At 32.1% G+C, this 25,820-nt stretch overlaps 1 protein-coding gene across 2 annotated transcripts in view; it reads left to right on the top strand.

Moving 5' to 3' along the window:
- The window catches only part of CNOT2 (CCR4-NOT transcription complex subunit 2), a 107,401-nt gene extending 84,858 nt beyond the window's left edge, over positions 1-22,543 (top strand). For both annotated transcript variants that reach the window (XM_045829954.1, XM_045829955.1), the window contains exons 5-16: positions 782-929; positions 1,666-1,848; positions 4,124-4,203; positions 6,901-7,026; positions 8,786-8,910; positions 9,859-9,979; positions 10,073-10,229; positions 12,715-12,776; positions 12,866-12,915; positions 14,712-14,812; positions 16,234-16,378; positions 21,385-22,543. In XM_045829954.1, the coding sequence (XP_045685910.1) occupies positions 782-929; positions 1,666-1,848; positions 4,124-4,203; positions 6,901-7,026; positions 8,786-8,910; positions 9,859-9,979; positions 10,073-10,229; positions 12,715-12,776; positions 12,866-12,915; positions 14,712-14,812; positions 16,234-16,378; positions 21,385-21,471 (1,385 nt within the window). In that variant the 3' untranslated portion in view covers positions 21,472-22,543. The remainder of the gene's footprint in view (positions 1-781; positions 930-1,665; positions 1,849-4,123; positions 4,204-6,900; positions 7,027-8,785; positions 8,911-9,858; positions 9,980-10,072; positions 10,230-12,714; positions 12,777-12,865; positions 12,916-14,711; positions 14,813-16,233; positions 16,379-21,384) is intronic.
- Positions 22,544-25,820: the final 3,277 nt, after the last annotated feature.

The raw sequence follows: 25,820 nt of genomic DNA, 5'->3' as shown, positions 1-25,820 counted from the left end.
CTGAATCATTAAGAAAATAATTATTTATATTTTATATTAATAAAACATAGGAAATATGTCATATAAGTTTATCCCAATTGGTTAATTTTTTAATGTTTTCATATCTGAATAGTAAACCCTCACTAGTCTTTAAAAATACACCTATCGAAACACATCCTTGCATCTGGTCCAAGGAATACTACTAGAAAAATAGAAGGCGATTATACTTTGAAATTTTTTTTAAATGTTTAAAATTTTTGTCTCATAGCTATATCAGGTTGAGTTTTTAGTTACATCGTATGTTGTGTTTGTAAAAACTAATGTTGAGATGTATCAATGTGTATATATAAATAGTGGTAAAGAGACTTTTTCTTAAATGCATTTTAACAGGATCATATAAAAAGTTAAACTTCAACAAAGTGGGGTTAAATGTCTGTACTTCAGTTAAGATTTAAAACAAAAACACATGATTGCAAATTTCTTAGGCATATTTGTATAAATTGTTTTCATTGAACATAAGTCACTTAATTTATTACAGTCATTGACATAGTTTATTGTAAAATAGGAATATGAAAAGAAAGCAGTATGAAAGCAATCTCCATTTATAATACTAAATTTCAGACTAGAGCATTATTTTTGTTAAAATCAGAATCCATTTGGAATGAATTGAATATATCCATTTAAAATTTGCATATAGCATGTTAGGTAATTTTTAAATGTTTTAAATTACCAACTCCAGAAGATGGATAACAATTTCATTCCTGATGGCAATGAATTTCCTTCTTCTGAATTTTTTTAATAGGTGCACTAGGCCTTCCAATGAGGGGGATGAGCAACAATACCCCTCAGTTAAATCGCAGCTTATCACAAGGCACTCAGTTACCGAGCCACGTCACGCCAACAACAGGGGTACCAACAATGTCACTTCACACGCCTCCATCTCCAAGCAGGTATTTATTGATGGACCGGAATATTTCTTAAAGTATATCTTTGTAGACTAAGCAGGCCAAAGTTTTTTCATAAGGTAACTAAATGGTTCAGAGCCTTTCACTGAGGAAAAGTTGATGCCCTCTGCTCATTTCATTCCAAAATTTTAAGTCTAGTGTAAGATGTTTTATTCTGCACCTAGCATACTGGTTGTCAACTGGTGGGTATCAAAGATTAACCAGCCCGAGGGCAGGGCGGGGTGGGGTGGTGTTGGGGCCTATTCAGAAGCCACCTCTCTTCTTCAAAGGAGGCTGTGGAATTTAGAATCAATCCTTAGATAATTCTGATCATTGCTTCCTCGCCACACATCCATTGCTCTAGTGAAAATAAAATAAAAACAAATTGCATAGGGATGACTCATTGTTATGAAGAATGTAGAATGACATACATTTGGAATGAAATTATTCTAATATATGTGTGAAATACATCTGTATTATTTTATGTCATAGTCATAGTAGTTCTTTCATCTTAGATATCGCCATATATTAGTTCCATTATAATTTGCTCTTTCTTGTTGGTTTTACTTTGGCTTTTATTTTTAAGAGCTGGGATGACTGGACAAAAGAATAAAATAAATAAAAATCAACAATGCAATTTGAAACTGTACTTGAAATTCTAGGATTAGGCCAGTTGATTTTTTACAGACTTTTAATGAGTAATTGTAGAGAGCTTATTTAGCATAATGGACTTCTTTTTCAGGGGTATTTTGCCTATGAATCCTAGGAATATGATGAACCACTCCCAGGTTGGTCAGGGCATTGGAATTCCTAGCAGGACAAATAGCATGAGCAGTTCAGGGTTAGGTAGCCCCAACAGAAGCTCGCCAAGCATAATATGTATGCCAAAGCAGCAGCCTTCTCGACAGCCTTTTACTGTGAACAGGTAAGATGTTTATTGATACTGTGTATAATTGTCTTTCTCCGTATTTTCAAATTTGCCTTTTCATATTCAACATTCTGTTCTTGTTCTTGAGTTGTGGCTTCTTTCTCGTAAGTGTGTTTCATCATATATTTATGACCAGAGATTCTCTTTCTTTTAACACTTCACAACTTTCATCTCCCCAAACTAAAGACACGTTCTTTTGAAAACCAGTTTGGTTTTAGAAAGCACATTGAAGGTTTTTGTTGTTGCTATTAGAAGAGGATTGTTCTTAGGTTACCACCAGGCAAATTTTTGTGGGTATGTTTTTTTCTCTTATTAAATGAGGCTGATCACCTATGCATTAAGAATTCCAGACTTACGAATAGGACATGTTTGACTATTACTGCCTTACTTCATTTATACTTTGGTTAAGTACCTTGTTGACAAAATTCAGTTTTGTGCTTATTTTGGAGACTTAGTGACCAAAGGCTTTTTAAGACTAATTCTAAGTATTTGAAAATTGTTGTATCCTGCGATTTAAAACAAAAAGGTGAGCTTGTACCTATTCATACCTTTTTTGTACTATCCATTGCATATACTATTACACAAATAATAACAATATGAAGACCAGTTATCCATTATATTTTTTTAGCTGTTTAGATAATTTATATGAGAGTTATATCTATAATATAAAGCTTTTTTCTTGCCAAAGTAGCATTTAAGTTTGCCAATTTTTTAAAAATGGGGAATTCCTGGGGAAAAGAGGACCTTGGTGTTGCTATCATTATATACAGTTACATCACTTTTATCCGGTACTTGTAAAATCTGAACTAAAATAGGTTATTAGCACATTTTCTGTTTAATTTTCATCTCATAAGCTTCAATTCTTTTATTCAGACTTAAGAGCATTTTTTTCATAATTTTACTGCTGTTCTAATTTTTAAAAGTTATTATTTATAAAGGATTATCAAAATTCTCATATATAGCTTATAGCTTCCTTGATAGCTTCCTAATTATATTACTTCTTGGGCTTTATCACATCTTTCTGCATTCTTATAATATTGTTCATTGAATGTATATTTAAATTTTGTCATTTTTTTACATTTTAATTTTAAAAAAAAATATTTTGTAAATTATCAATGAAACTTGGTTCTATAAAACCCTGCTTATTGCTACTGATAAATTGTATTTATTATAGTATGTTTTCATCTCCTAGTACTTACTTAGTGTTTGAGGATTCCTATATCATCAGCAGTTTCAACATGCTATTAAACAAAAATTTCTATTGGCTTTCCTATTCATCTCTAAAGTTTCGTTGCACAGTTACATGTTTTATGAAAATATTGTTTGGTCATAGTTTTATAGACATAGGTGAGAAAAACACAAACCTGTTATCTTCAAATATTTTAATCCTGCTCAGAACACTAATACACTTTTATCAGACTATTTGATGATAAAAATTTATACTTTCATTGTAGAATTGGCATTAATTCTTTTGAAATTCTTAATTACTTCTGGCCTTGCTTTAAGTTTAGTCTCATTTTTTCCCTCATGTTTATTGGGCATGTGCAAAAATAGGAGGCATTTGTAACTATTTATCAAGTAACCAATTGTACATTGAGGACACAACAGAAAGTTTTTTCCGCTTAAGTAGCTGAAAGGTAAACTACATTTAGATAAGAAGGATTGTGTTTAGAACACTGGATTCGGTTAAAGAAAAGCACCATTTAACTCGGGTCAACTAAACATTTATTGAGTGCCTATTATATCCTCCTGAACACTAAGGGCAGAGGATGCAACGTTGAATATCACATGGACTTTGTTCATGAGAAGTACCTGTTCTAAGAGGGAAACAGACTGTATGAAAAAAAGATCTTTTATGGACAGTAACAGTAGTACACTTTACCAGTCATGGAAGAAAAACAAGTATTCTGGAACAAGGTCTTACACTAAACTGCATAGTTTTGAAGTTAGTTTTGCCAGTATATCCAGTAAGTTGGCTTTCTGAGAACACTAAACAGTACCCTTAACCTCTGTTTTCCTCAAGGCTGATATGTAAATTCTTTGTTTTTTGTATTTTAATTTACCTGTGTAAGATGTTTGGTTCTCTGTTCATGGAAGGACTTAAGGAAATTTTTTAATAAAATTAAAGACGTAAACTCAGAAAAACAAAATTAATACTTGTTTTAAAACATGGTGTTTTATATGAGGAGATCAAAAGTATACACTTTTGTTTATCTTCATCTGCAAGTTAGTGTTCTTACTGTATATCTAAAATTATTTTCTATGTACCCAGTATGTCTGGATTTGGAATGAACAGGAATCAGGCATTTGGAATGAATAACTCCTTATCAAGTAACATTTTTAATGGAACAGGTAAGCTTATTCTGGAGCTAGTACCCTATAAAAAATATGGTAGATCTTTGAAATATAAAGCAATTCAACATACTGGTCTTAAAATATTATAGGATTTTTAAATGTGTTATTTTGGTGAGAATTTGACAGGAATAGGGTTTAATTCAATGAATAGTTAAGAGATATTTACATATATTTTTCACTTGGCATGATAATAGCATAACGTTATAACATCAATATTATTTCCTTAATACCTGGAGGAGCCCAAACATTAACTTAGTCTGTGTTTATGCTCCAGAATCTTTTCTACTTCACAAGCTTTTCCTATCCTCAGTGCTGTCACCACAGTCTAAACTAGATTGGGTGGTTTGGCATTCTGGCTAGAGAGATCCAGATTGGAGAAATCTTTAAAATTACATGGAGCAGTGACAGTTTTTTCTTAATAGTTTTAATACTAATTTTGGCATTTAACCTTTATGAATTTTTGTCCGGCTTTAAATTAAAACTGGACAAAAAATTTTGTCCAGTGTAAAATTAAAAAAATAATTACATGGAAAACCAATTCTGATTTTGACAGAAAAGAATTCCTAGTCTGTTGGTTTATTTCTCTTTATCAGCTACTTTAGCCTAAACAGGAGGCTTTGTTGCCCCTTCTGCTTCAGATTTCACCCTCTTCCACCTGGCCTCCTATGAAAGGAAATAAAGGATGTTGTTACAGTCATAGGAGCCAAAGTGAATACAATTGTTGAGAGAGAAATGTATGTAAAGGAAGTAAAAGGTGAAAAAATGATCAGTGAAGTGGAGCCTATGTGGAAGCATGAGAGACGATTTAGCAATAAAATGTCATTTGTGATTCTGGGCTTTTATTTTTTTACAGTTATCGCAACATGGATTGATGAAATGTGATGTTAAAATTTCAAGTTTTTGCATTTGAAAGTTACAGTTTTGTGTTCAAGGTGTAAAAAGAATATGAAGTACCATATCCCATTGTTTCTAAAATGTACATTTCATATTTTGATATCTCTGGAGTCAGGCTGCATTTCATAGTTTAAGGCGACTTTTTTAATGGACAATAAAGTAACCGACAATACCAACTTATATTCCAAACTATAGTTTTACACACTTCTATAAATTTTAGAATTATTTTTAAATTTCAGTTTTAACTAACTTTATGTCACAACAGAAAAATTGTTTCTAAGTCTTTCCCTAAAAATACAATTTTGGGGGTTTATTAACTGTTTGTCTTTTTCTTAGTAAAAACTATCCTCATATAACACATGGCAATTTAAATTTCATCTCTGAGAACCTGAAGATGTGTTTTAAAAGTTAATATATGTATTTGGAATTTGTAGTTAATGTCTAACAAATAATTGAAGGTAGATTACTGTGTAGATTGAAACTACAATTTGTTAATTTCTGTTATCTTACCAAAATTTAAAATTCATAAACTGTAATTTCTTTTAAAATGATGAGTATGAATAACTTTATCTTTCTTAAGTTTAAATTCTAACTTGGAATGTTAATAGAGTGTATTGTTTTTCTATCAACAAAGCAGTCCTGAGATAATAGGTTTTTCCCGAGACTCTTCTAATTATGAAACTTGGAGAAAAAATCAAAATTAAAATCTTCTAATTATGAACCTTGGAGAAAAAATTGTTTTTCTATCAACAAAGTAATCTGGAGATAATAGGGGTTATTGTTTCCTGAGAATTCTAATTATGAAACTCAGGGGAAAATTGAAATGAAGTGGAAAAGGGGCAAAATAAAGTGAAAATGATCACGAAAACCATATGAAAGATTTTAGAAAGCTATAGTGCAGGCTAAAACTGAGGTAGAAAATAAAATTCTTAAAAAATTAGGAATACGAGATTGTGAGAATTACAGAATAATAAAAGTTAAGAAATCAAAAGGATGATTAAAAAAAGCCAGGAATAAATGTTGGGTTAAATTTTAATCTGTAAAAGAAAGCAATGAGTTTTTAAAAAGTTAAAATGAACAAAAATAAATTTTATTCAATTAATATATATTTATTGAGCGCCTACTGTGTAATAGGTAATACGAACTCTTGGTCTTTATATCATATTCCCATGTTTCTCAGGCATTCAACAAACAGACGTGGGAACCCTACTTACACCCTGCTTATGCTACCCTGCTTATACCCCAACTGCAAAATGCCCATGCACACACACGTGCATACACAGTTGTGTATGGGACCAGTAGACCACAGGACAAGTCCTTAGGGCTTCTGATTCCACGGCCTGTGCCTCAGATACAATTCTGATCATTTACAGGAGGCACTGTCACTTTCACACCTGTGAGACTCCAAGCATTTCAGGCATAAGCTCTGCTTTCGAATATAATGAAAAGAGTAATTATATCACAAACACTCTTTCTCTTGGTAGCTAACAAGCTCTAACTTTACAGTACCACCTTTCACAGGGAAAATAATGTACCATCTTACTCCTTCTCTCTACCTTCAGTCTCTAAGATTGGAATTTTTATTGTGTTAGTTATATTTGGCTTTGCTGAATTGTTCATGAAATTCTTTTATGTGATATCAGTACACAAGTATTTATTGTGCACCTACATATACCTAGTACAGTGCTGTGCATTATTTAGGAAGAAGCCACTGTCATCAAATTATATTATGGTTGGTCTTTAATAATCTCTTTAACATGTTTGTTGAATCAATAAATATTTTTCCCTCTTATTATTTAGATGGAAGCGAAAATGTGACAGGATTGGACCTTTCAGATTTTCCAGCATTAGCAGACCGAAACAGAAGGGAAGGAAGTGGTAACCCAACTCCATTAATAAACCCTTTGGCTGGAAGAGCTCCTTATGGTAACTAAGCTTTTTAATGATGGCCAATGGAAACTTTCCATTGCATACACATTACACATATACATGTGCATATATGTATGTTTCCTAATCAGAGTAGTGTAATTTGTCAGAGTTGATAGACCCAAAGTGCTTTTTCCTCCCAGAATACCATAATAGCAAAGTTAAATGGGAAAACTTAGCTTAGCTTGTACAGAAACTCTAGAAGGAAGTCCTCATCGGTATTCAAGAGTTAATTTTCTTCTGGTAGTTCTACCTTAATATACCTTAATAATTATTTTATGATCTGCCTCTCATTAATTCATCACACATTTTTTAAAGGAAAACATTCCTAGTAATTAATAATGATTGACATACAGTAAAGATTTTTCCCGAGTTTCTTAACCTCTACACTATTGACATTTGGGTCAGATAATTCCTTGTAAATGAGGGGCTGTCCTATGTGTTATAGAATAGTTTGCAACATCCCTGGCCTCTGCCTACTGCATGCCAGTGGCAACCCCTACTTCCTACCCTTTCCCCATTGTGACAACCACAGATGTCTCCATAATTGATATGTATGTGGGAGAAAAAATTGCCTCATATTGAGAACTCATGGGTCATGAGAGCTCATGGGTCATGTGTAGTTTATGTAGCCTCTCAGTCACCATTAAAGTAACCCATTTTACTGTATCTAGTAAGAACAGTCACCATTAAAGTAACCCATTTTACTGTATGTAGTAAGAACTTTGACTAATAGAAGTTAAATGAAAAGAAGAGAGGGCTTGAAATGTGTGCAGTAACAATTTAGACATTAAATTGTATGACTGCAGTGTAGCCATAGTCTTTTTATCTTTTACATAGTTGTTTTCCTTTTGGGAGAACCTGATAGAGATCAGCAGCAGGTAACAGTGAACTTGAATCATTTCATCACTGTTATGACTTTTTCCCATTTTCATCTAAGAATGATTTCTATGCCTTCTAGAATGAGTACAAATAACAGTATATGAAGAAGAGAAAATTTTATTGTTCATATTCTAAAGTTTCCAAATCACTCTTCCAAAAATAACAAAAAATGATCTGCTCTGGAAGTTAAGTACCGAGCTACTTGATTCTCAGTTCAGACTCTAATGTGTTTAACCTTTCCTCATAGGTCCATTTTTTCATCCCTTTAATCATTCCTGTTGCTCTCCTTGGACCATCTCTAGTTTCTCCATATTGTCCTTGAATTGTGGAGTCCCAAACTGGATATTGTTCTCCAATAAGGGCCTGACTAATGCCAAGTATAGTGGGAGGATTACTTCCCAGTTTTGTATGTTTTGCATCTATTACATGGAGTCCAAGAAAATCTGAAATAATACGGAGTTGTTTATTAATTGATAGCAATTTGCTTACTCTGTAAGTCACTTTCAGGTAGAATACTGACATGTTCTTTTAAATTTTATTTTGTTCATTTGTATTTGACAGTGAACTGGTATTTATAATAGCTAATCAAGTATTTAAATAAAGCAGGTTTTTAAAACAAACATTAATAGTTATTACCAATATCAAATTATGTTATAAGTGTCTCTATATAAGACATAAGATTATAATTACAGGATTACCACTTATTTCCCTTTATTTTATATATTGAGTACTAACTGAATACTAACATTTTGAAGTATGCTTTCAGGGAAAAATAAAAACCCTTTTAGTGTATTATGAGGCAAGTTAACTTTTTATAATTTTTAGCAAAATATCATAAATATTAATTGCAATTCTCTGGATTATTTTTATTACATAGTTGGAATGGTAACAAAACCAGCAAATGAGCAATCCCAGGACTTCTCAATACACAACGAAGATTTTCCAGCATTACCTGGTTCCAGCTATAAAGATCCAACATCAAGTAATGATGACAGTAAATCTGTAAGTAAACTGAGTATAATGTATGTGAGCGATGTAGTTTTCCCTTTCAGATTTCTCTTATATTAACAGTTTTATAGACTGTGTTAAGGATTTACTAAATAATATTACAAAGTTGTTTTTCTTGAATATCTGTAATCTACGTAACTTCTGAAGAATGTGGAAACCTTTATAACTTAGAAGATAGCCTATTTTTTTCCTATTTCATATAGGTTTGCAAATTTCTGTTGAACTTCTCAGAGTTAATTTAGACTTTTATTGTAGTCCCTGTCAGCTGGATCCCATGAAGTTTGATATTATAGCCTCCTAAGGAGCTGTGTTTTTCTTGAGTAAGTTTTCTCCTTGAAGAATCTTTATACACATTTTTATTCCTGTGTTGATTCAGCCAACTCAGCTTCCTCTTTCTGACTTAACAAATATGTTTATTTCTTCCACATTTCATTGAAAATAGCTTTTTTTTGTGATGAGAGTTTTTATTTTGTTAAAATAATTGATGAAGACTATTGGGTAAGAATTTAAATAAATACCAATTTTAAAAGTGTGTATGTTCTAACTTATCTTGGAGATTTTCATGGTTATATTTTAGGTATTTAGTTTCACTTCTAAATGAAAGTATTGAAGAGTTACAATTTCAAGTGTATCTGAAAACATAAAGTCCAGAGATGGTTAATATATTATCTGTGACTGAAAATCTGTGAGATAAATAAGGATATTTCCCCATAAATTCCTTGCCCTTTAAATGTTCAAATATATATAACACAGGATTTATTTCTATACCATGGGACAATTGTAGAAATAAAAAAATATCACGTAGAACTTGAAAAAAAGGTAATAATTTACTACCAATTTTAGCATAGTAAAGAATGAATAGAAAGGTACTAATACGTGAATTTGAAATGTTTACACTTAGCAAATTTTAATGTTATGTTTGCTTTTTTTTTTTTATGTTAGAACTTGAATACATCTGGCAAGACAACTTCAAGTACAGATGGACCCAAATTCCCTGGAGATAAAAGTTCAACAACACAAAATAATAACCAGCAGAAAAAAGGGATCCAGGTGTTACCTGATGGTGGGACTCCATAAAATATGCCAATGATATTATAGAATTTATTTTCTTTACTTTTTCATCGAAAATAAAAATGCCTATGTTCTTCTTATCCAGGTCGGGTTACTAACATTCCTCAAGGGATGGTAACGGACCAATTTGGAATGATTGGCCTGTTAACATTTATCAGGGCAGCAGAGACAGATCCAGGAATGGTACATCTTGCATTAGGAAGTGACTTAACAACATTAGGCCTCAATCTGAACTCTCCTGAGTAAGTTGTTTTTCTTTCCTTTCACATTTATACATAAAACCTCCTTACAGACTTTCAGTTTTTAATTTCATGTCATCAAATTGTATCACCAGCTGCCACTGATTATTGCTGTTATCTACTGATTCTTGGGTTTTTGTAAGGTGTATCACGGTCACTTTACAATATTATTCCGCTTATAACTTGGGAGTTTCAATACATATATGATCCTTCCAAATCCTGAAATCTCGGCTCCTTGAATTTTTCTACTCCAGAAATCTTACCCTCTACTATACCTCATTTACTCCCCTCTTTAGTCATCCTTTTGACTTTGCCATTACTAGTGACTAGTTTCTCTGTAATTTTACGTCTGTGCTCCAATACTGCTTTCTGTTTTCTATCTCTCTTCCTCTAGCACTGGCTCCTGTAATCATTTGACTTTATTGGGACTTTGAATTCATTCTTTTATGTTTTTATTGTTCCTCAATATCCCTTTCTCTCTTTCCCTGCAATGAACTAACTTCTTATCCAGTTAAATTCTGTGGTCAGTCACACTGCTCATCTGCATAAACCCTTGACTGCTTTGGCCCTCTCCTGCTTTGTCATACTTCCATGGCAAAATCTACAACCCTGATTATATCTCTGCCTATTCTATTTTTTGACTTTTGCTACTGAGCCTGGCTAAAGAAAAACACACAATTTCACTGCCTGGTTACACTTTAAATTTATGGCCAGAAACCTCAAAAGTAGGACCTGAATTCTGCCAACCATTATCATAACTGGCATGCCTACTTTTTTCATTCTTTTTTCTCTCCTATTCTATACTCACCTATTCAAACCCTGATACCTTGTCCCTTGTCCTTACTCTCAGATGATGACCTTGTTTTTTCTTTTTTCTTTTTACTTTCTTAAGAAAGATAGAAGTAATCAGAAGAGAATGTCAGCATGGTCCTCTCACCAAATCTTAACTATTTACTACCATCTATATCCCCTTTACTCTTATTTTCCACACATTGTAATTGATCAATTCCCTCAGAATTTTTTGTGCTTTGTTGGATTATTTCTATCAGCATATAAATATGCTGTTACTTCTTTCATGTTACTTTTCTTGATACTTTTTCTTGATCTGACTAATGCTCCCTCCATTTTTTTATTTCCCTTTGAAACAAAATTTAGAAGCGCCATCTCTGTAAATCCCATTTGTCTTTTTCTATTCTCTGCTAAAACCTTTTCAGTTGGTATTTTGTCCCCAGTACACTAAAACTACTCTTGTTAAGGTCATCAAATGACCACTATGTTATTAAATTCAGTGATCAATTCTAGGAACTTACCCTTTTTGTCCTATCAGCAACATATAACATTGTGGAATCTTTGCTGCATTGCTTCTCACTACTTTTAACTGCTTTTAACTGCTAGCACCCTGGTTTGAATCACCGTCCTCTCTTGCTTGGAATACTCACTCTGTTAGCCAGTCATTAGGTATCTCTCATTCTCCCTGTGTTCCTTTCTTCTTCCTATAGCAGCCAGGACAATTTGTTTTTGATTAAGTTAACCTTCTGCTTAATACCCAGTGAGGGTTTAGTTTCATTATGATTAAAACCCCAAAATCTTTACAGGCCTGATTTGTGTCCTTCTCCAACAGCTTCTTCCTTTGTTCAATCTATCCCAGCTTCACCTGCCTTCTTGCCATACCTCAGACATGTCAGTCATATCACTGCTTTGGTGACTCCAGCATTTGCTTAGGTTAGATTAGTCTTTGCTAGATAAACAATATAGTTAATTAATTACCTTACATTCTTTAAATTTTTGTCAAATCTGACCTTTTGAGACCTAACCTGACTACCCTATTTAATTACACGACTAATCTCCCCTCCCTACCCCTCCTCTAGAGTGGAATATTATTTATTATGCAAATTGTTTTTGTCTGCCTCCACCAATCCACTGTCCTGAACCAGAAAATAAGTTTGATTTTGTCAGTGATCTTTACTTTGTTCACTGATGTATCCCAAGTACCTATAATGGTTCCAGGCATATAATAAGCACTCAGCAAATATTTGATGAATTTGAACTTTTGCTTTTAATAAGTACTAATTTTTTCTGGCCATATACATGGGAAAGTAATTTTACTTGGGGGCAAAGTATTAATGAAATTGGTGCATAGATATAGAGATTTATAGGTACCCATAGATATAGGGGTGGACAAAAGTAAGTTTACAGTTCTCCGTATGGAAAAAGACATGAAGGTTATTGTTACTATAATAGCTTTATTAATTGAAAAGAATGTCACAGTACAACTGTAATCCTACTTTTGCCCTCCCTTGTATATATTGTATAAAACTTGGGTTTAGTTTGCTGTGTATGTAAGTTATAGTAAACCCAAGAAAGGAAATTACAAGTAAAAAGTTACTGTTTTTGAAGTTATTGTTTTTCCTGATTTCCTGAACTCAAATTAGAAATCTTTTTTCTACCCTGGACTTCAGAGTGTTTTTTTTCCCCCCCCTTTATTCAGAAATCTCTACCCCAAATTTGCGTCACCCTGGGCATCTTCACCTTGTCGACCTCAAGACATAGGTAGGAGACTATATTTGTGTTCAGACCTTTTAAAAATATATTTGTAACTGAGAATCAGTTAATAAGGCTTTTTTTATTTTATTATCTAGACTTCCATGTTCCATCTGAGTACTTAACGAACATTCACATTAGGGATAAGGTGAGTGTAGTTTATTATTCTACTCAGTCAGCATGAATTTATTTTTCAGGTGCTGTTTTTCAGTTTAGACAGCATAATATTTTGAAATAATTAGCAGTGGTCTCAGGGGTGTGCTTTTGTAAGTTTATTCAGTTATATATAACAATTTTATTTCTATATTTGTTAGTATTCTCAATGTTTTGATGAGATTCTGGTCTATATTTTCTAAATATTTTTAAAAGAAAACAATGTTAGGATTGTTAAAATATTTCTTACAGTTATTAATAACAGGGTACAACCATAACCACAGTTTGATGGGAATAAACTAACTTGGAAAACTTAATAAATGAAAGATTTTTCTTTACAAACATTACAGATACAGTGTTTTTAATGGAACCATGTGTTATAATATTTAGAAACTGTTTATGACCTTTGGCTTTCTTCTGTATTCTTTTTCTTTTTTGAATATCTAAAATTTTAGTTATAAAGTAACTTAACAGATTGAAGCTTTAATCTTCATTTTTTTCTAATCAAAGAAATAAAGTAGTAAACACTTACTTTAGGGAATATAAGTAAGATCATGTTTTTGTTAGAAATGCTATCTAGATTTTGGCCTTGTGAAAGGATTTAATTTATTAAAATTAAATATTTGTGTTATCATATGTGTATAAATGTCTAACTGCAATGTTCTGCATTTGTACCATGTAGTTGTGTAGTCAAATCGATGTTGATGTTGTGGATCAGCTAATTAAAGATCTTTTTCTCAACATGTCTTAACTTGAATAGGTGAAAGATAAGTATGAGATAGAGCCAACCTTTTATTTTTGGGTCATGTGATTTGCTGCCACTTCCATTATAGGGCATGTTCCAGAACCATTTCTAATGCCGGTTTAAGAAATACTAATTTAAGAGGATTGGACACATTTAATACTGCTACCTGAATGGGGATAGTATGAATGGAGAGAAAAATTATATTCAGAGAATATGGAACAGTTAAATAAACATTTAGATACAGGGAGATAGAAATATTTACATTTTGGTGAGAATTTAATGTATTTAATATATTAATGTGAGAATTTGAGACTATTGAACTCACTTATGCTGTATAATTTGATAAGTAATTATCATGCTTCTACTTTGTGGAGGGACATGTAAAGTGGTCATTTTTAGTCATTCATTTAAACAAAGAGCAATCTCTTCATGATTTTTGTACTTATTAACATAAATGATTTGCTAAAAACTATATAACCAACTGATTTGTAAATCACTGTCAGATATAGAGTCAGTAAGCTTTCCTGTAAGTCTTCTATGTATCAGACATTACAAGGTGTGTTCACTTACAGTCACTAATTTAATTTCATTTTCATTCTCAGTAACCCTTATAATTGAAGTTTAGAGGCATAAATAACTTAGACATGGTATATTAGTAAGTGATGGAACTGGGCCTTGAGTGTAAGTCCTGCATCTCTGAGCACAGTGTTTCACTATCACTCTCATATTGGGTAATAAATATCTCAAGTAAGATGTTCTGCATTTGAACTTGCTTGAAAGCTTTTATTTAGCTTTTTTTCCTATTATCACATAAAATAGATATACCAGAAAAAATGGTTAAATAACTTTAGTCATTTAAATGATAAAATTACCTTAAATAATGAAATTCCCCTTTAGAATTATAATTATTTATGTAATCATGTAATAACAGTTACCTGCTACAAAGTTTTTGTTTCTCTTTCTATTTTTACTTTAGTGGTAGCAATTGTATGTTAGGACTTTCAGACTTGTTTTACATTTCAGAATAATTTATTTCTCTTTTCCAGCTGGCTGCAATAAAACTTGGCCGATACGGAGAAGACCTTCTCTTCTATCTCTATTACATGAATGGAGGAGATGTATTACAACTTTTAGCTGCAGTAGAGCTGTATGTTCAAAGACTTTTTAAACACTTTTGTACTGTAGTGGATCTTGTTTATTCTGAAAGCTGCTTTCTTTTAAAAAACGATGATGGCTATAGTTTTCGTCTTTTATTTTTAAAGTGGAAATATTTATCAAGAAATTTAAGTTGTTTATTTTTACATTAGTAAAATTAAGTTAATTTAGATTGAAATCTTAGATAACCATGGTTTCATAATCACCATATACATAAAAGAAGAATTTTAAATTTAACCCTAAGTTTGTAAGAAGACCAGAATGAAGTTGAATCATGGATTTGGTGAATCTAATTTTTATAAATATGTCAAGTGTAAGACATGATTCATAATTATGGCTTATCTTGTTCCTCGTGGAACTACATATGCTAATGATAGCGATTTCATCATTTAATTATTATATGATATGGGCAGTTCACTGCATATATAAGTCCATATTTGTTCTCTGGATCCTGCTGGCCAATTTAAATTAGTGTTTAGAAGTTGATCCATCGGATATGTTTTTTCCTGATGTCCTAAGAATAAAAATTTTGTGTCATTTTTCATATGTCCAATTGGTAACATACTTTATTACCAATAGACTATTCTGCTAACTGTGTTTACTATAGAGTGAGTTGCTAAAAATTTCTGGTGTTATGATTAGGAGAACTTTCTACATATTTAAGTATTTTTATAGTATTCCTTATTACCATTTCTACAACTGGCCTTGAATCAGATATTCAAATATTTAAATTCTCTATGTTCATGATAAATTGTTTTTTATTTTTCAATTGAGAATTTGTTTTTTCTCATGTTCTTTTCACAATTTTGTAAGATAGTAATTGCTACCTATTCTTTTAAATTTATTTATAATAAATTTATTCATTCATCCATCCATCCATCACTGGCAGTTTTGTTTCATACCTTATTTATATAATCTAAAAATTACCTCATAGTATTGGTAGGAAGGTATTTGTTTACACAGAGGTTTTATGTGATTTAAATAGTTAATTAAAATAGACATTGTATTTAGTTCAATACAAAGTAATGTGAATAGTTGGGTTTTGTTTGTTTTAATAGATATCTCAATTTCTATTGATTAAGAAGAACAAGAAAGGAGTGAAGTTTCTGGAACACAGTGTACCTTTATTTGGTCCCTACATTTTTACCACATCATCTCTCATAGAGCTTTTAAGATCTTGTTCTGTTTACATAAAAAATTTCTTAAGTAAAGGTGTGTGTATTAATTAAAGTGGGTTTTGGACAAATTAAGAAATTATTTTCCTGTATTTCACTAGGGTTGTATTTAATAACAAGTCAGGATGAAGAAGCATTTATATCCATGTGTTTTATGTGTAATTATTTTCTGAGAAAAGTTTTATAAAATGAAGGCGCAGGAAAAAATTAATTTGTCTTTTTCTCCTAAAACTTGAAGTTTTAACCGTGATTGGAGATACCACAAAGAAGAACGAGTATGGATTACCAGGGCACCAGGCATGGAGCCAACAATGAAAACCAATACGTATGAGAGGGGAACTTACTACTTCTTCGACTGTCTTAACTGGAGGAAAGTAGCTAAGGTATATTTTTTTCCATGTGCAAATGTGTAAATGTGTAAATCTAGATTTTAAAAAGAAGTGACCTCTTTTATCTCTTTATGTACCAATGCATTCATTCAAATAATGTGCCATATATTTGCTCAGTCTTTTGTCTCTACCTCCTTGGCTTGATTTAACTCTAGGAGAGTATGCAGAAACAGTTCATCTTACCCTCAGAAAAATGATTGAGTTGGAAAGAAATTTTCTGATTTTTCAATTTCTTTGGTAACATTTCAAATATTTTTGTTTCTACTCAGTTGTAAAATAAAGATACCCATGTTCAATCCCAGACATGTATTCTTACATTATTACTTTCAGTTAAGCAAGTATGAGATTTTCCTAAAATCAGTATATAAACAGATACAGACTATTTTTAAATTTTGTTTATTTTTATTTTTACATTTTGTAAATGAATATATTACTTTTTTATTGAATTTATTGGGGTGATATTGGTTAATAAAATTTTATAGGTTTTAGGGGTATAATTCTGTAATACATCATCTTGTATATTGTGTGTTTACAGATAATAGGCTTTTTAAAACACTTGCACTCATTGAAGAAAAGATGCTTGAGTTTTGAAACAGAAGAAAAATATTTCTCAACAGTTCATTGGATGATTTTTTAGTTGTTGGTTTTGGGCTTTTTTTCCTCTTTACTAAACTGATAAAAAAGGTAAAACATTTTTAAAAACAATATAAAATGCTTATCACAGATATTCATCACAGAAAAGTTTGTAAGATTTCATATAAAATTTAAAAAGAAATAGAAAATTTTTTTTTTCCATTATTATTTTTGGGCATTTCTCAATGGTAGATGTCATTATATCTCAGACCAAGTCCACTTAGCACTGTACACTGTATTTGAGTTATTTCAACAAATCTATTATGCGTATCTTGATTTCAAAAGGTAGGTCCATGTCCTAACCATTTAGTTAAGTAGAAATAATTCTGTTCATTACAAATACTACGTGAGACATCCTGTGTGTTACCTGTTCTTTAAGAAATATAGTTTCATAGGCCCTGACTGGTGTGGCTCAGTGGATTGAGCACCGGTCTGCCAACCAAAGGGTCGCTGGTTCGATTCCCAGTCAGGGCACATGCCTGGGTTGTGGGCGAGGTCCCCAGTTAGGGGTTCCTGAGAGGCCACCGATCCATATTTCTCTCCTTCTCTATCTCCTCTCTCTAAAAGTATTATAAATAAAATATTAAATAAAAAGAAATATAGTTTAATAGAAAGCCATAGTCTTTCTGTGTCATGGGTTTGAATTTAACTCCTGTTTCTACTATTTATACTTTCACCTTGTGCAAGCTTCCTTATCTTTTAAATTGAAATACTTGCTTCTGTATTGTCATGAAATTTAAATGAGATTACACACAAACACACTTACACTAGGTACAGTGCTTGGCAAATTTGGGTATTTGATACATGAGAGTAATTGTAGTTTGTTGCTGCTGTTTCTAATCATTATTGTTGTTACAGCTTATTATTTTTGCAAAGATGGAGAAATTGTAATTGATTGATGTTAGGTCAGGTCAGCGGTTCTCAAATTTTAGCTCACATCAGAATTACCTGGAAACCTTTATACAAATTAGTTGGCCATATCAGAACAATGCTCCGACCAACTGAGCTTCCTGGCCAGGGCTGATAGTGTATATACTGTTAATGAGTAAAATTTTTAAATAATTTCATCCATGGAGAATTTTTAGGTGGTGGAGCCTTCCCAATTATCAATAGCTTTCTCAAACTAGAGACTTACAAATTTAAGTATTCTTTCTGCCTGACTTTACCTTTTAGGTCCAATACTGAATAGAATTTTTAATGCTTGGGATTTTTTATCATTTCATATCCTGATATAAAGGTGGTTCCCCCCCCAGTGACTTCACTGGTATACTTTAGTGCTTTAATAACTGCATTTAAGATAGTGATACCTTCTAAAGTTTAATGAGGATTGATCATAATTAAGAAAAGGCTGGCGTTTTGAGGATTTGAGAAAACATTCCCATAATTTGTTTCTCTGTGAAGTTTTGATCAGTAATAATAGTTTTACTTGATCACCTGAGTCAAGTGCATGTATTCCAATTCTGCTTCATAGTAACCTTTTGAGAATATGTAACCTAATTATATTAATAGAAAAACTAAGACTTTGAAAGTTATTTTTTAAAAGTATGTAGAATTCTTTCTACTGTTTTAAATCATTAAATTGTAATCCAAAAATCTTTTTTCCAGCTTTGACAAGCGTGGTTCAATTGGTTGGAGCGTTGTCCCGTAAGCCAAAATATTTATTTTGGGGGTTCCATTACCAGTCAGGGCATATACCTAGGTTGCAGGTTCAGTTCCTGGTTAGGGTGCATATGGAAGACAACCACTTGATGCTTCTCTCTCACACTGATGTTTCTTTCTTTCCCTTCCTCTGTCTATAACATTAGTAAACATTTTTTTTCTTTTTTTCGTTGAAGCAAATATATACATAGGTCTTCTAACACCTTATCTTGGAATACTTCAAAAATTAAGTGTTCTGTTTCTAAGAGCATTAAAGAAAACTTGTGTTTATTAATTCATCAGCCATTAATTACACACCTGCTAGGGGCTTGGCACTATTCTAGACAGTAGGTAATGGTATATAAAACAAGACACCCTTCTTGCACCTACAGATTATAATTTATACAACGGTACTACATACGTGTTGTGTATATACATATAACAAACATGTAAAAGATGTAATCAACAATCAAAGTTAGGGAACAAAGAGATACCAATGTATTGTAAGCTTTATGTATTTTAAGAATAAAAGTACATAGAAAAAAACATTTTTAAAATGGGAGACAAAATTTGACCTATTTAATTTCTAAATCTTTTATATGAGGTCTTTGAGAGTTTCTTAATTATCATACAAAAATATTTATGTTTCTTGGGTTTAAACTGATCTCTTTCTTTTAACACATAGGGAAATATATGTTCATTGATGAAGTTACTCTAGTTTAAATTCTAGTAATAGATTGTAGTTCACCGATATACAATGACAAGGACAGGATAATTGAACAAAATTTTAATTTTTATACCTTAGGGAGTAGATTGAATGTTATGATTTGTCACAGTTACAAATAGACTTTATCCTATAACTACACTTAATTTAGAACTGAAATGCTAATTTTCATTTCTAAAGAATGATAGATACAAGATACTTTCTTCCCTAACTGGACAATTACAAAGCCTGGACAGGTAGGAAGAGAGTGGTGTTTACACAATACATTGGGGAGAGCTGTGGTGATGATGATAATGGTGATTCTGGCATTTGCTAGTTTTTACTGATAAGCAAATAATCACTGCTTTAATTACTCAACCAACCCTGTAAAATAACACCTTTTTAGATTAAAGTCATCACAGACATCTTCTTTATAAACATTTATTGGTGGACTGAATTTTTTTCACATTTTTTCTGGTTAAGAGGGTGTAATATAAAGTGATTATAGTTTGGATCGTAGGCTAAAAATATTAAAAATAATGTGTTGTACTAGAAAAGTCACAGGCTTTGGTGTTACATGGGTCTAGATTGTAGCCCTAGACCTGATACTCACTGTATGAACTGAGTTAGTTACTTTTGAGCCCCATTTTCCTCAGGTGTGGAATGAAGGTAATGACACCAACAGTGTTATCATAAGTTAGAATAAAATCACCTGCATCTCTCTAGTTTTGACAAATAATAGGCTTTCAGTAAGTTATACCTGCTATTTCTGTAATTGTTCATGTAACATCCTTGAATTTTAAATACTTGGTTTGGTATTTCAAAATTTAATCATGTCCTAGGTTTTCATTTTAATTTATTTGTGAAATTTCCCCTTAATTTAATAATGGAAACATTCATTATGGAATCATTTCAGAACAAAATAGATGAGGTAAAATATGGTGACCCCATAGCATTAACGTTACTTAATTGGCTTTCTTTGATACATATTAAGGGTTCATAACTTTTTTTTTAGAGAGGGAAGGGAGGGAGAAAGAGAGAGCGAGAGAAACATCAATGTGCAGTTGCTGGGGACCGTGGCCTGCAACCCAGGCATGTGCCCTGACTGGGAATCGAACCTGCGATGCTTTGGTTCACAGCCTGCGCTCAATCCACTGAGCTACGCCAGTCAGGGCCATAATTTTTTAAATGGGATTGGTTGAGAGAGTTTGTGCTAATTAAAGTCAGGTTGTAGAATTAGTGATTTTAATCTAGAACCTCTTGCTCTTTGGCTTTGCAAAGGTATGTCTTTTAATATACAAAATTATATTCTATATCTGTTTTTTGATCTTGGGGAAGTATGAAAAAATGGCTTCAAAATTCTTAAATTATAAAATTCATGAAGTTAATGTAGTATTTTGAAAATTTAATTGAAATGGACTGTGCAGTTTGCTGTCAGATGTGCCTACATCCACCACTGTATAGTTTTGGATGGCAGTTGCATTTTTTTCAGGGTTTTGGGGGGCATTTGTGAAATGAGAAATCTGAAGATGTGTGAGTGTTAACTTCATTGTTTTCCTGAAATTTTAAAGAGGTTAGAAGAACTTCATATTTTTTGATAAGACATATTGGAAAATTATTTCTCAGCTTTTTTCATGAAAAAATAAATTTTTAGGTTTTATAGTTCATTGAAGGAAGCTTTACTTTTAAATATTCTATAATTTTCCCTGGTTTCCATTACAGTAATTGCCCCATTAAGTTTTTATTTTTTGCAAAAAATGCATAGAATTTGTTCCATAAAATACTCATGAGAAGTCTCGGAGACTTCTCCAGCAAGTCTCTTATTTTGTATTTATCAGATAGAAACTACACCATATTATTTTTATTTAAGCTATATTTTACTTAAGGGGAAAAAAGAGCTGATATATCTGTTTGTGATCATTCTCATAGATGCATTTATTTTGTTTATGTAGTAATATACATTTTGACAAAACTTCAAGAACAAAGGGAGAAGAAATCATCTAAATTCTTAAATTTGGTTTTATAGGAGTTCCATCTGGAATATGACAAGTTAGAAGAACGGCCTCACCTGCCATCCACCTTCAACTACAACCCTGCTCAGCAAGCCTTCTAAAAAAAAAAAAAAAAAAAAAAGACTTCCCTTTTCTTGGGGTATGGCTGTCTCAGCACAATACTCAACATAACTGCAGAACTGATGTGGCTCAGGCACCCTGGTTTTAATTCCTTGAGGATCTGGCAATTGGCTTATACAAAGGGTCACCATTTGAGATCCTGCCTTACTAATTATGTGCTGCCCAACAACTAAATTTGTAATTTGTTTTTCTCTAGTTTGAGCAGGGTCTGGATTTTTTCATGTATTTTCTTTTTTGCCAGCAGACAGACTTGGGTCTATAAAGACAAGCAAATACACTGACAGAGGTTTACCTTCAGTTTATAAAATGTAAAAAAGAAAATCCACAAAAGACTCAACAGAATTAGACCACAAAATTTGCATTGTTCATTGTAGCACTATTGGTAATAAAATAACAAATGTTTGTGCATTTTTATGTGAAGATCCTTCTCGTATTTCATTTGGAAAGATGAGCAAGGTCTGCTTCCCTTGTTTTACTTCCCCTCCTGTTTTTGAAAGGCAGTTTCGCCAACCTTAATGCAAGAATATCTGACTGTCCTAGGAGAAAGATATTGCCACAATCTCTGGATGGTTTCCAGGGTTGTGTTATTACTGAGCTTCATCTTTCCAGAATGAGCAAAACACTGTCCAGTCTTTGTTACGATTTTGTAATAAATGTGTACATTTTTTTTAAATTTTTGGACATCACATGAATAAAGGTATGTATGTACGAATGTGTATATATTATATATATGACATCTATTTTGGAAAATGTTTGCCCTGCTGTACCTCATTTTTAGGAGGTGTGCATGGATGCAATATATGAAAATGGGACATTCTGGAACTGCTGGTCAGGGGACTTTGTCGCCCTGTGCACTAAAGGGCCAGATTTTCAGCAGCCGAGGACATCCATACCCAAGTGAATGTGATGGGACTTAAAGAAGTGAACTGAGACAATTCACTCTGGCTGTTTGAACAGCAGCGTTTCATAGGAAGAGAAAAAAAGATCAATCTTGTATTTTCTGACCACATAAAGGCTTCTTCTCTTTGTAATAAAGTAGAAAAGCTCTCCTCACTGCAGTGTTGACTTTGATTTCAAATTGTGAAATTATTTCTTCAACATGTGAAAGATGGAGGGGGAAAAGTACCTGAAGTTTTACAAATATCAAATTGAATGGTGTGACTAAACAATTTAAAATATAGTTTTCTTTCAGCTTTCAATAAGTAGTTTAATGAAACCATATATCATTTCACTTATAGGTTAAAATGTAGACATTCTTAGTATTAACCAAGTTCAAAACAGAAAACTATTAAGTAGAGTATAGCAGTATTAGAAATAAAACTTTCTGATTACTCTTGGGACCCATCAGAATACTTTTGTGTGGCATTTGTGAGAAACTTCTTGATAGACCTTTGATGTTTATGAAGGTCTGTTTATGATGTTTATGTTTACTCAAAACTAAGGTGAGCCAAAAGCCGAGGCAGGGCAGACCTTACCTTCGGTTTGCTGACCTGGACATTTCACATTTACAAGATGATGGATTCTTTTCCATCTAAAGACAAGTACTGTATTTAAAAATGTCTGAAGACTGAAGCTATGAAAGCAGAACTAAAGATAGAGAATAAATAGGGGTGAAGCACATGAGTTTGATCTTTAAATTTTTATTTTTAAACTATTTTTCTATAAAAGTAAAGTTTATTGACACTAACCAAATCATGTTTGAAAATGAAACATTTATGACATTGCTGTGTTTGTGTATCAGGAATATAAAACAAGATTTACCTTTTTAACGTATTTTGAAATATGAGGAACTGACATAAAAATAACAGGATTTTTTAATGTTTCAGATTTAAACCAAATTATCTCTTCTATAGGAAAGATGGCATTTATAAAATTATAATTTTATTGTTTTGGAAAAAACCTTCACAGAATACACACCATATTTGACATAAACCAGTGCCAAATCCTAGAAATCATCGTCTTTAAGAAGAATCACATTTTTTCACAATAATTTACTGTGTAAAATGTAACTTTTCCTACATAACCATGAGAGGTAGAAAAAAGTGGAAAGGGATCTTTATTCTTATGAGTACAAACATAACAATATAAAGTGTTACCATAATCGTGATTGGTACTGTGTAGTGATTCAGAAAATCAAAATAGCTAATATCAAGTGGTTTGTTCTCTTGGCTTGAGTTGTTTGTTTTAATTGGCATACACAAATTTTAAGAGGTCCTTTTTCAGTTTTCTGAGTTCTTTTTACTCTGAATCATTAAAATGAGGAAACTCTTACATGTAAACCAACTTTTTATAAACTTGTTTATATCAGAAATTACCACATTTTTGACTGAAGATCCAAGTTTTAAAATTCTATATGAAATCTTTAAAAGACTATTATTAAACTCTTTAATGTAACACATTGTTATATTCCTTGGTTTTATAACTTGTGGTTATACATGTACAGAAGTTATCTAAACTAATACTTCACATTTTCTTCCTTAGGTTTAAATTTTCTTAATTTTTTTCCCTATATAACTAGTGACAAATGTGTACATTATGTTTAATAATTTTTGTGATTATACTGTAATTGGCTTTCTAGAACCACAAGCTGTTTGGTTGCAAAGGAAAATCCCTTCAGTTGTTTAGCTTCAAATATATATTCCATGCTTCTTGTGGTGATACTGTAATATGAAAAAACTCCATTTTCAGGGATTTTTCACTGCACGTATAACTTTCTTTTGATACAACAAATTTTAATTAAGAACTGAGTTGATTTAATTTTTTTACAGTATATATAAAACCAACCATTTATCTGGTCTTTTCCTTTTTGCCACTGAACTTAGAACACAACAGGTGCTTCATAAATACATGTTCATTGACTGGTATAAAGTGATATTTCAATGTGAAAATAAAAATGTACAAGTCAAAGCATTGGGCTTTGAAATAATTTACTATTACTGTAATTTTATTTTCAAAAGAAACTATTGAAACATTTTCAATTAACTTTCTAAACCATTAAAATTTTTCTCACTCTACCTTTTCTAATTGACCTTTCCTAGGAATCCTCCTTCATTCAAAAACCATAGATCTTCCATTTTGCCAACTATTGTGTTCAATATAACCCACTGTTCATTAAATGTGTGACATTGGAGAATGGCTCCAAAGGAAGACTCATTTCATTTCACTTAGATTTGCTGTTTAATAGCATCAGTTTTGCAAGAAAAGTTACTGAAAACCTATACACATGCTTATGTGTAAAAGAACAGGGATGTTTATATTTAATGTTCTTTTAACAGTGGTTTGTGTAGTTAATAAAAAAGACACAGAAATACCTCCTAACTGGTTTCATTAAGACAGCTTCTGGAGAATGAGGTAAGCCAGAACTCAATGTCTTTGAAGCTAGATCCCAATGGCATGTCACAGTTTACTCTCTTTTTGCCACTAGCATTACCCATGAATTAGATCGTTGCATGAATTAATGACAGATCTAGGAGATTAAAAAGTAAAGTCAAAATTGAGATCTAAATCAAACCCTGTAATTTTGTGTGTTAGTGTTGCATCGAGTAGGATATATTGAATCAGGACAAGTAGTTTTGCATTTTGGTTGCTAAAATGAAAAGGGTAGTGGATCATATAACTTGTGGTTCATATGTAGATCAATGTAAATTGAATCTACTGCACAAAATTCATCATCTTTGGCCACATTAGGAAAAGTATACTGCTCAGAAGAAGGTAGGAAGTTGGCTATATTTTAAGAGCTGCTGTGACTGGGAAAGGCAGAAGAGTATGTGGCATATGACTTGCAGTTGCAAAAAAAATGCAGTTTTAATATGCTTATTGTATCCTGTCCAGCGTGGTATCACGTGGCAGGTTTTAGTATCCACACTTTATATTAAATTCAAAAACATATTTCCCCCACAAAACTCACACAGGAGGTAGATGTTTAGCATTAGGGAATAAACTTTGAAAACATGGCATCTGTCTTCAAGTATCAAATAAAAGAGCTGTTGAAGAATGATGAAATCATTTGTATGGCTGAAGAGCAGAACCAGTAAGGTTTCAATGCAGTATTAAAATGTAACAGGTAATTAGGATTTTGAAATCAGTGGTTTCAGAAGGTATTAGATTCAACCTCATAGAAGATAACCAGGGAGAGTCCATGGAAAGTGTTCTGTGCATAAGGTAAAGTAAGGAGTTAAAATTATTCTTAAGTATATTATTGATTATGCTGTTACAGTTGTCCCATTTTTTTTCTCCTTATTCCCCTCTCCTCTGCCTGTACCCCACCAGCATTCTACCCCCCTTAGTTCATGTCCATGGGTCATACATACAAGTTCTTTGTCATCTCCAT

Source organism: Phyllostomus hastatus, unplaced genomic scaffold, assembly GCF_019186645.2.
Source record: "Phyllostomus hastatus isolate PE091 unplaced genomic scaffold, TTU_PhHast_1.1 phas_scaffold_93, whole genome shotgun sequence".
Classification (NCBI taxonomy): domain Eukaryota; kingdom Metazoa; phylum Chordata; class Mammalia; order Chiroptera; family Phyllostomidae; genus Phyllostomus; species Phyllostomus hastatus.
This window is presented reverse-complemented; position numbering and strand designations above follow the sequence as displayed.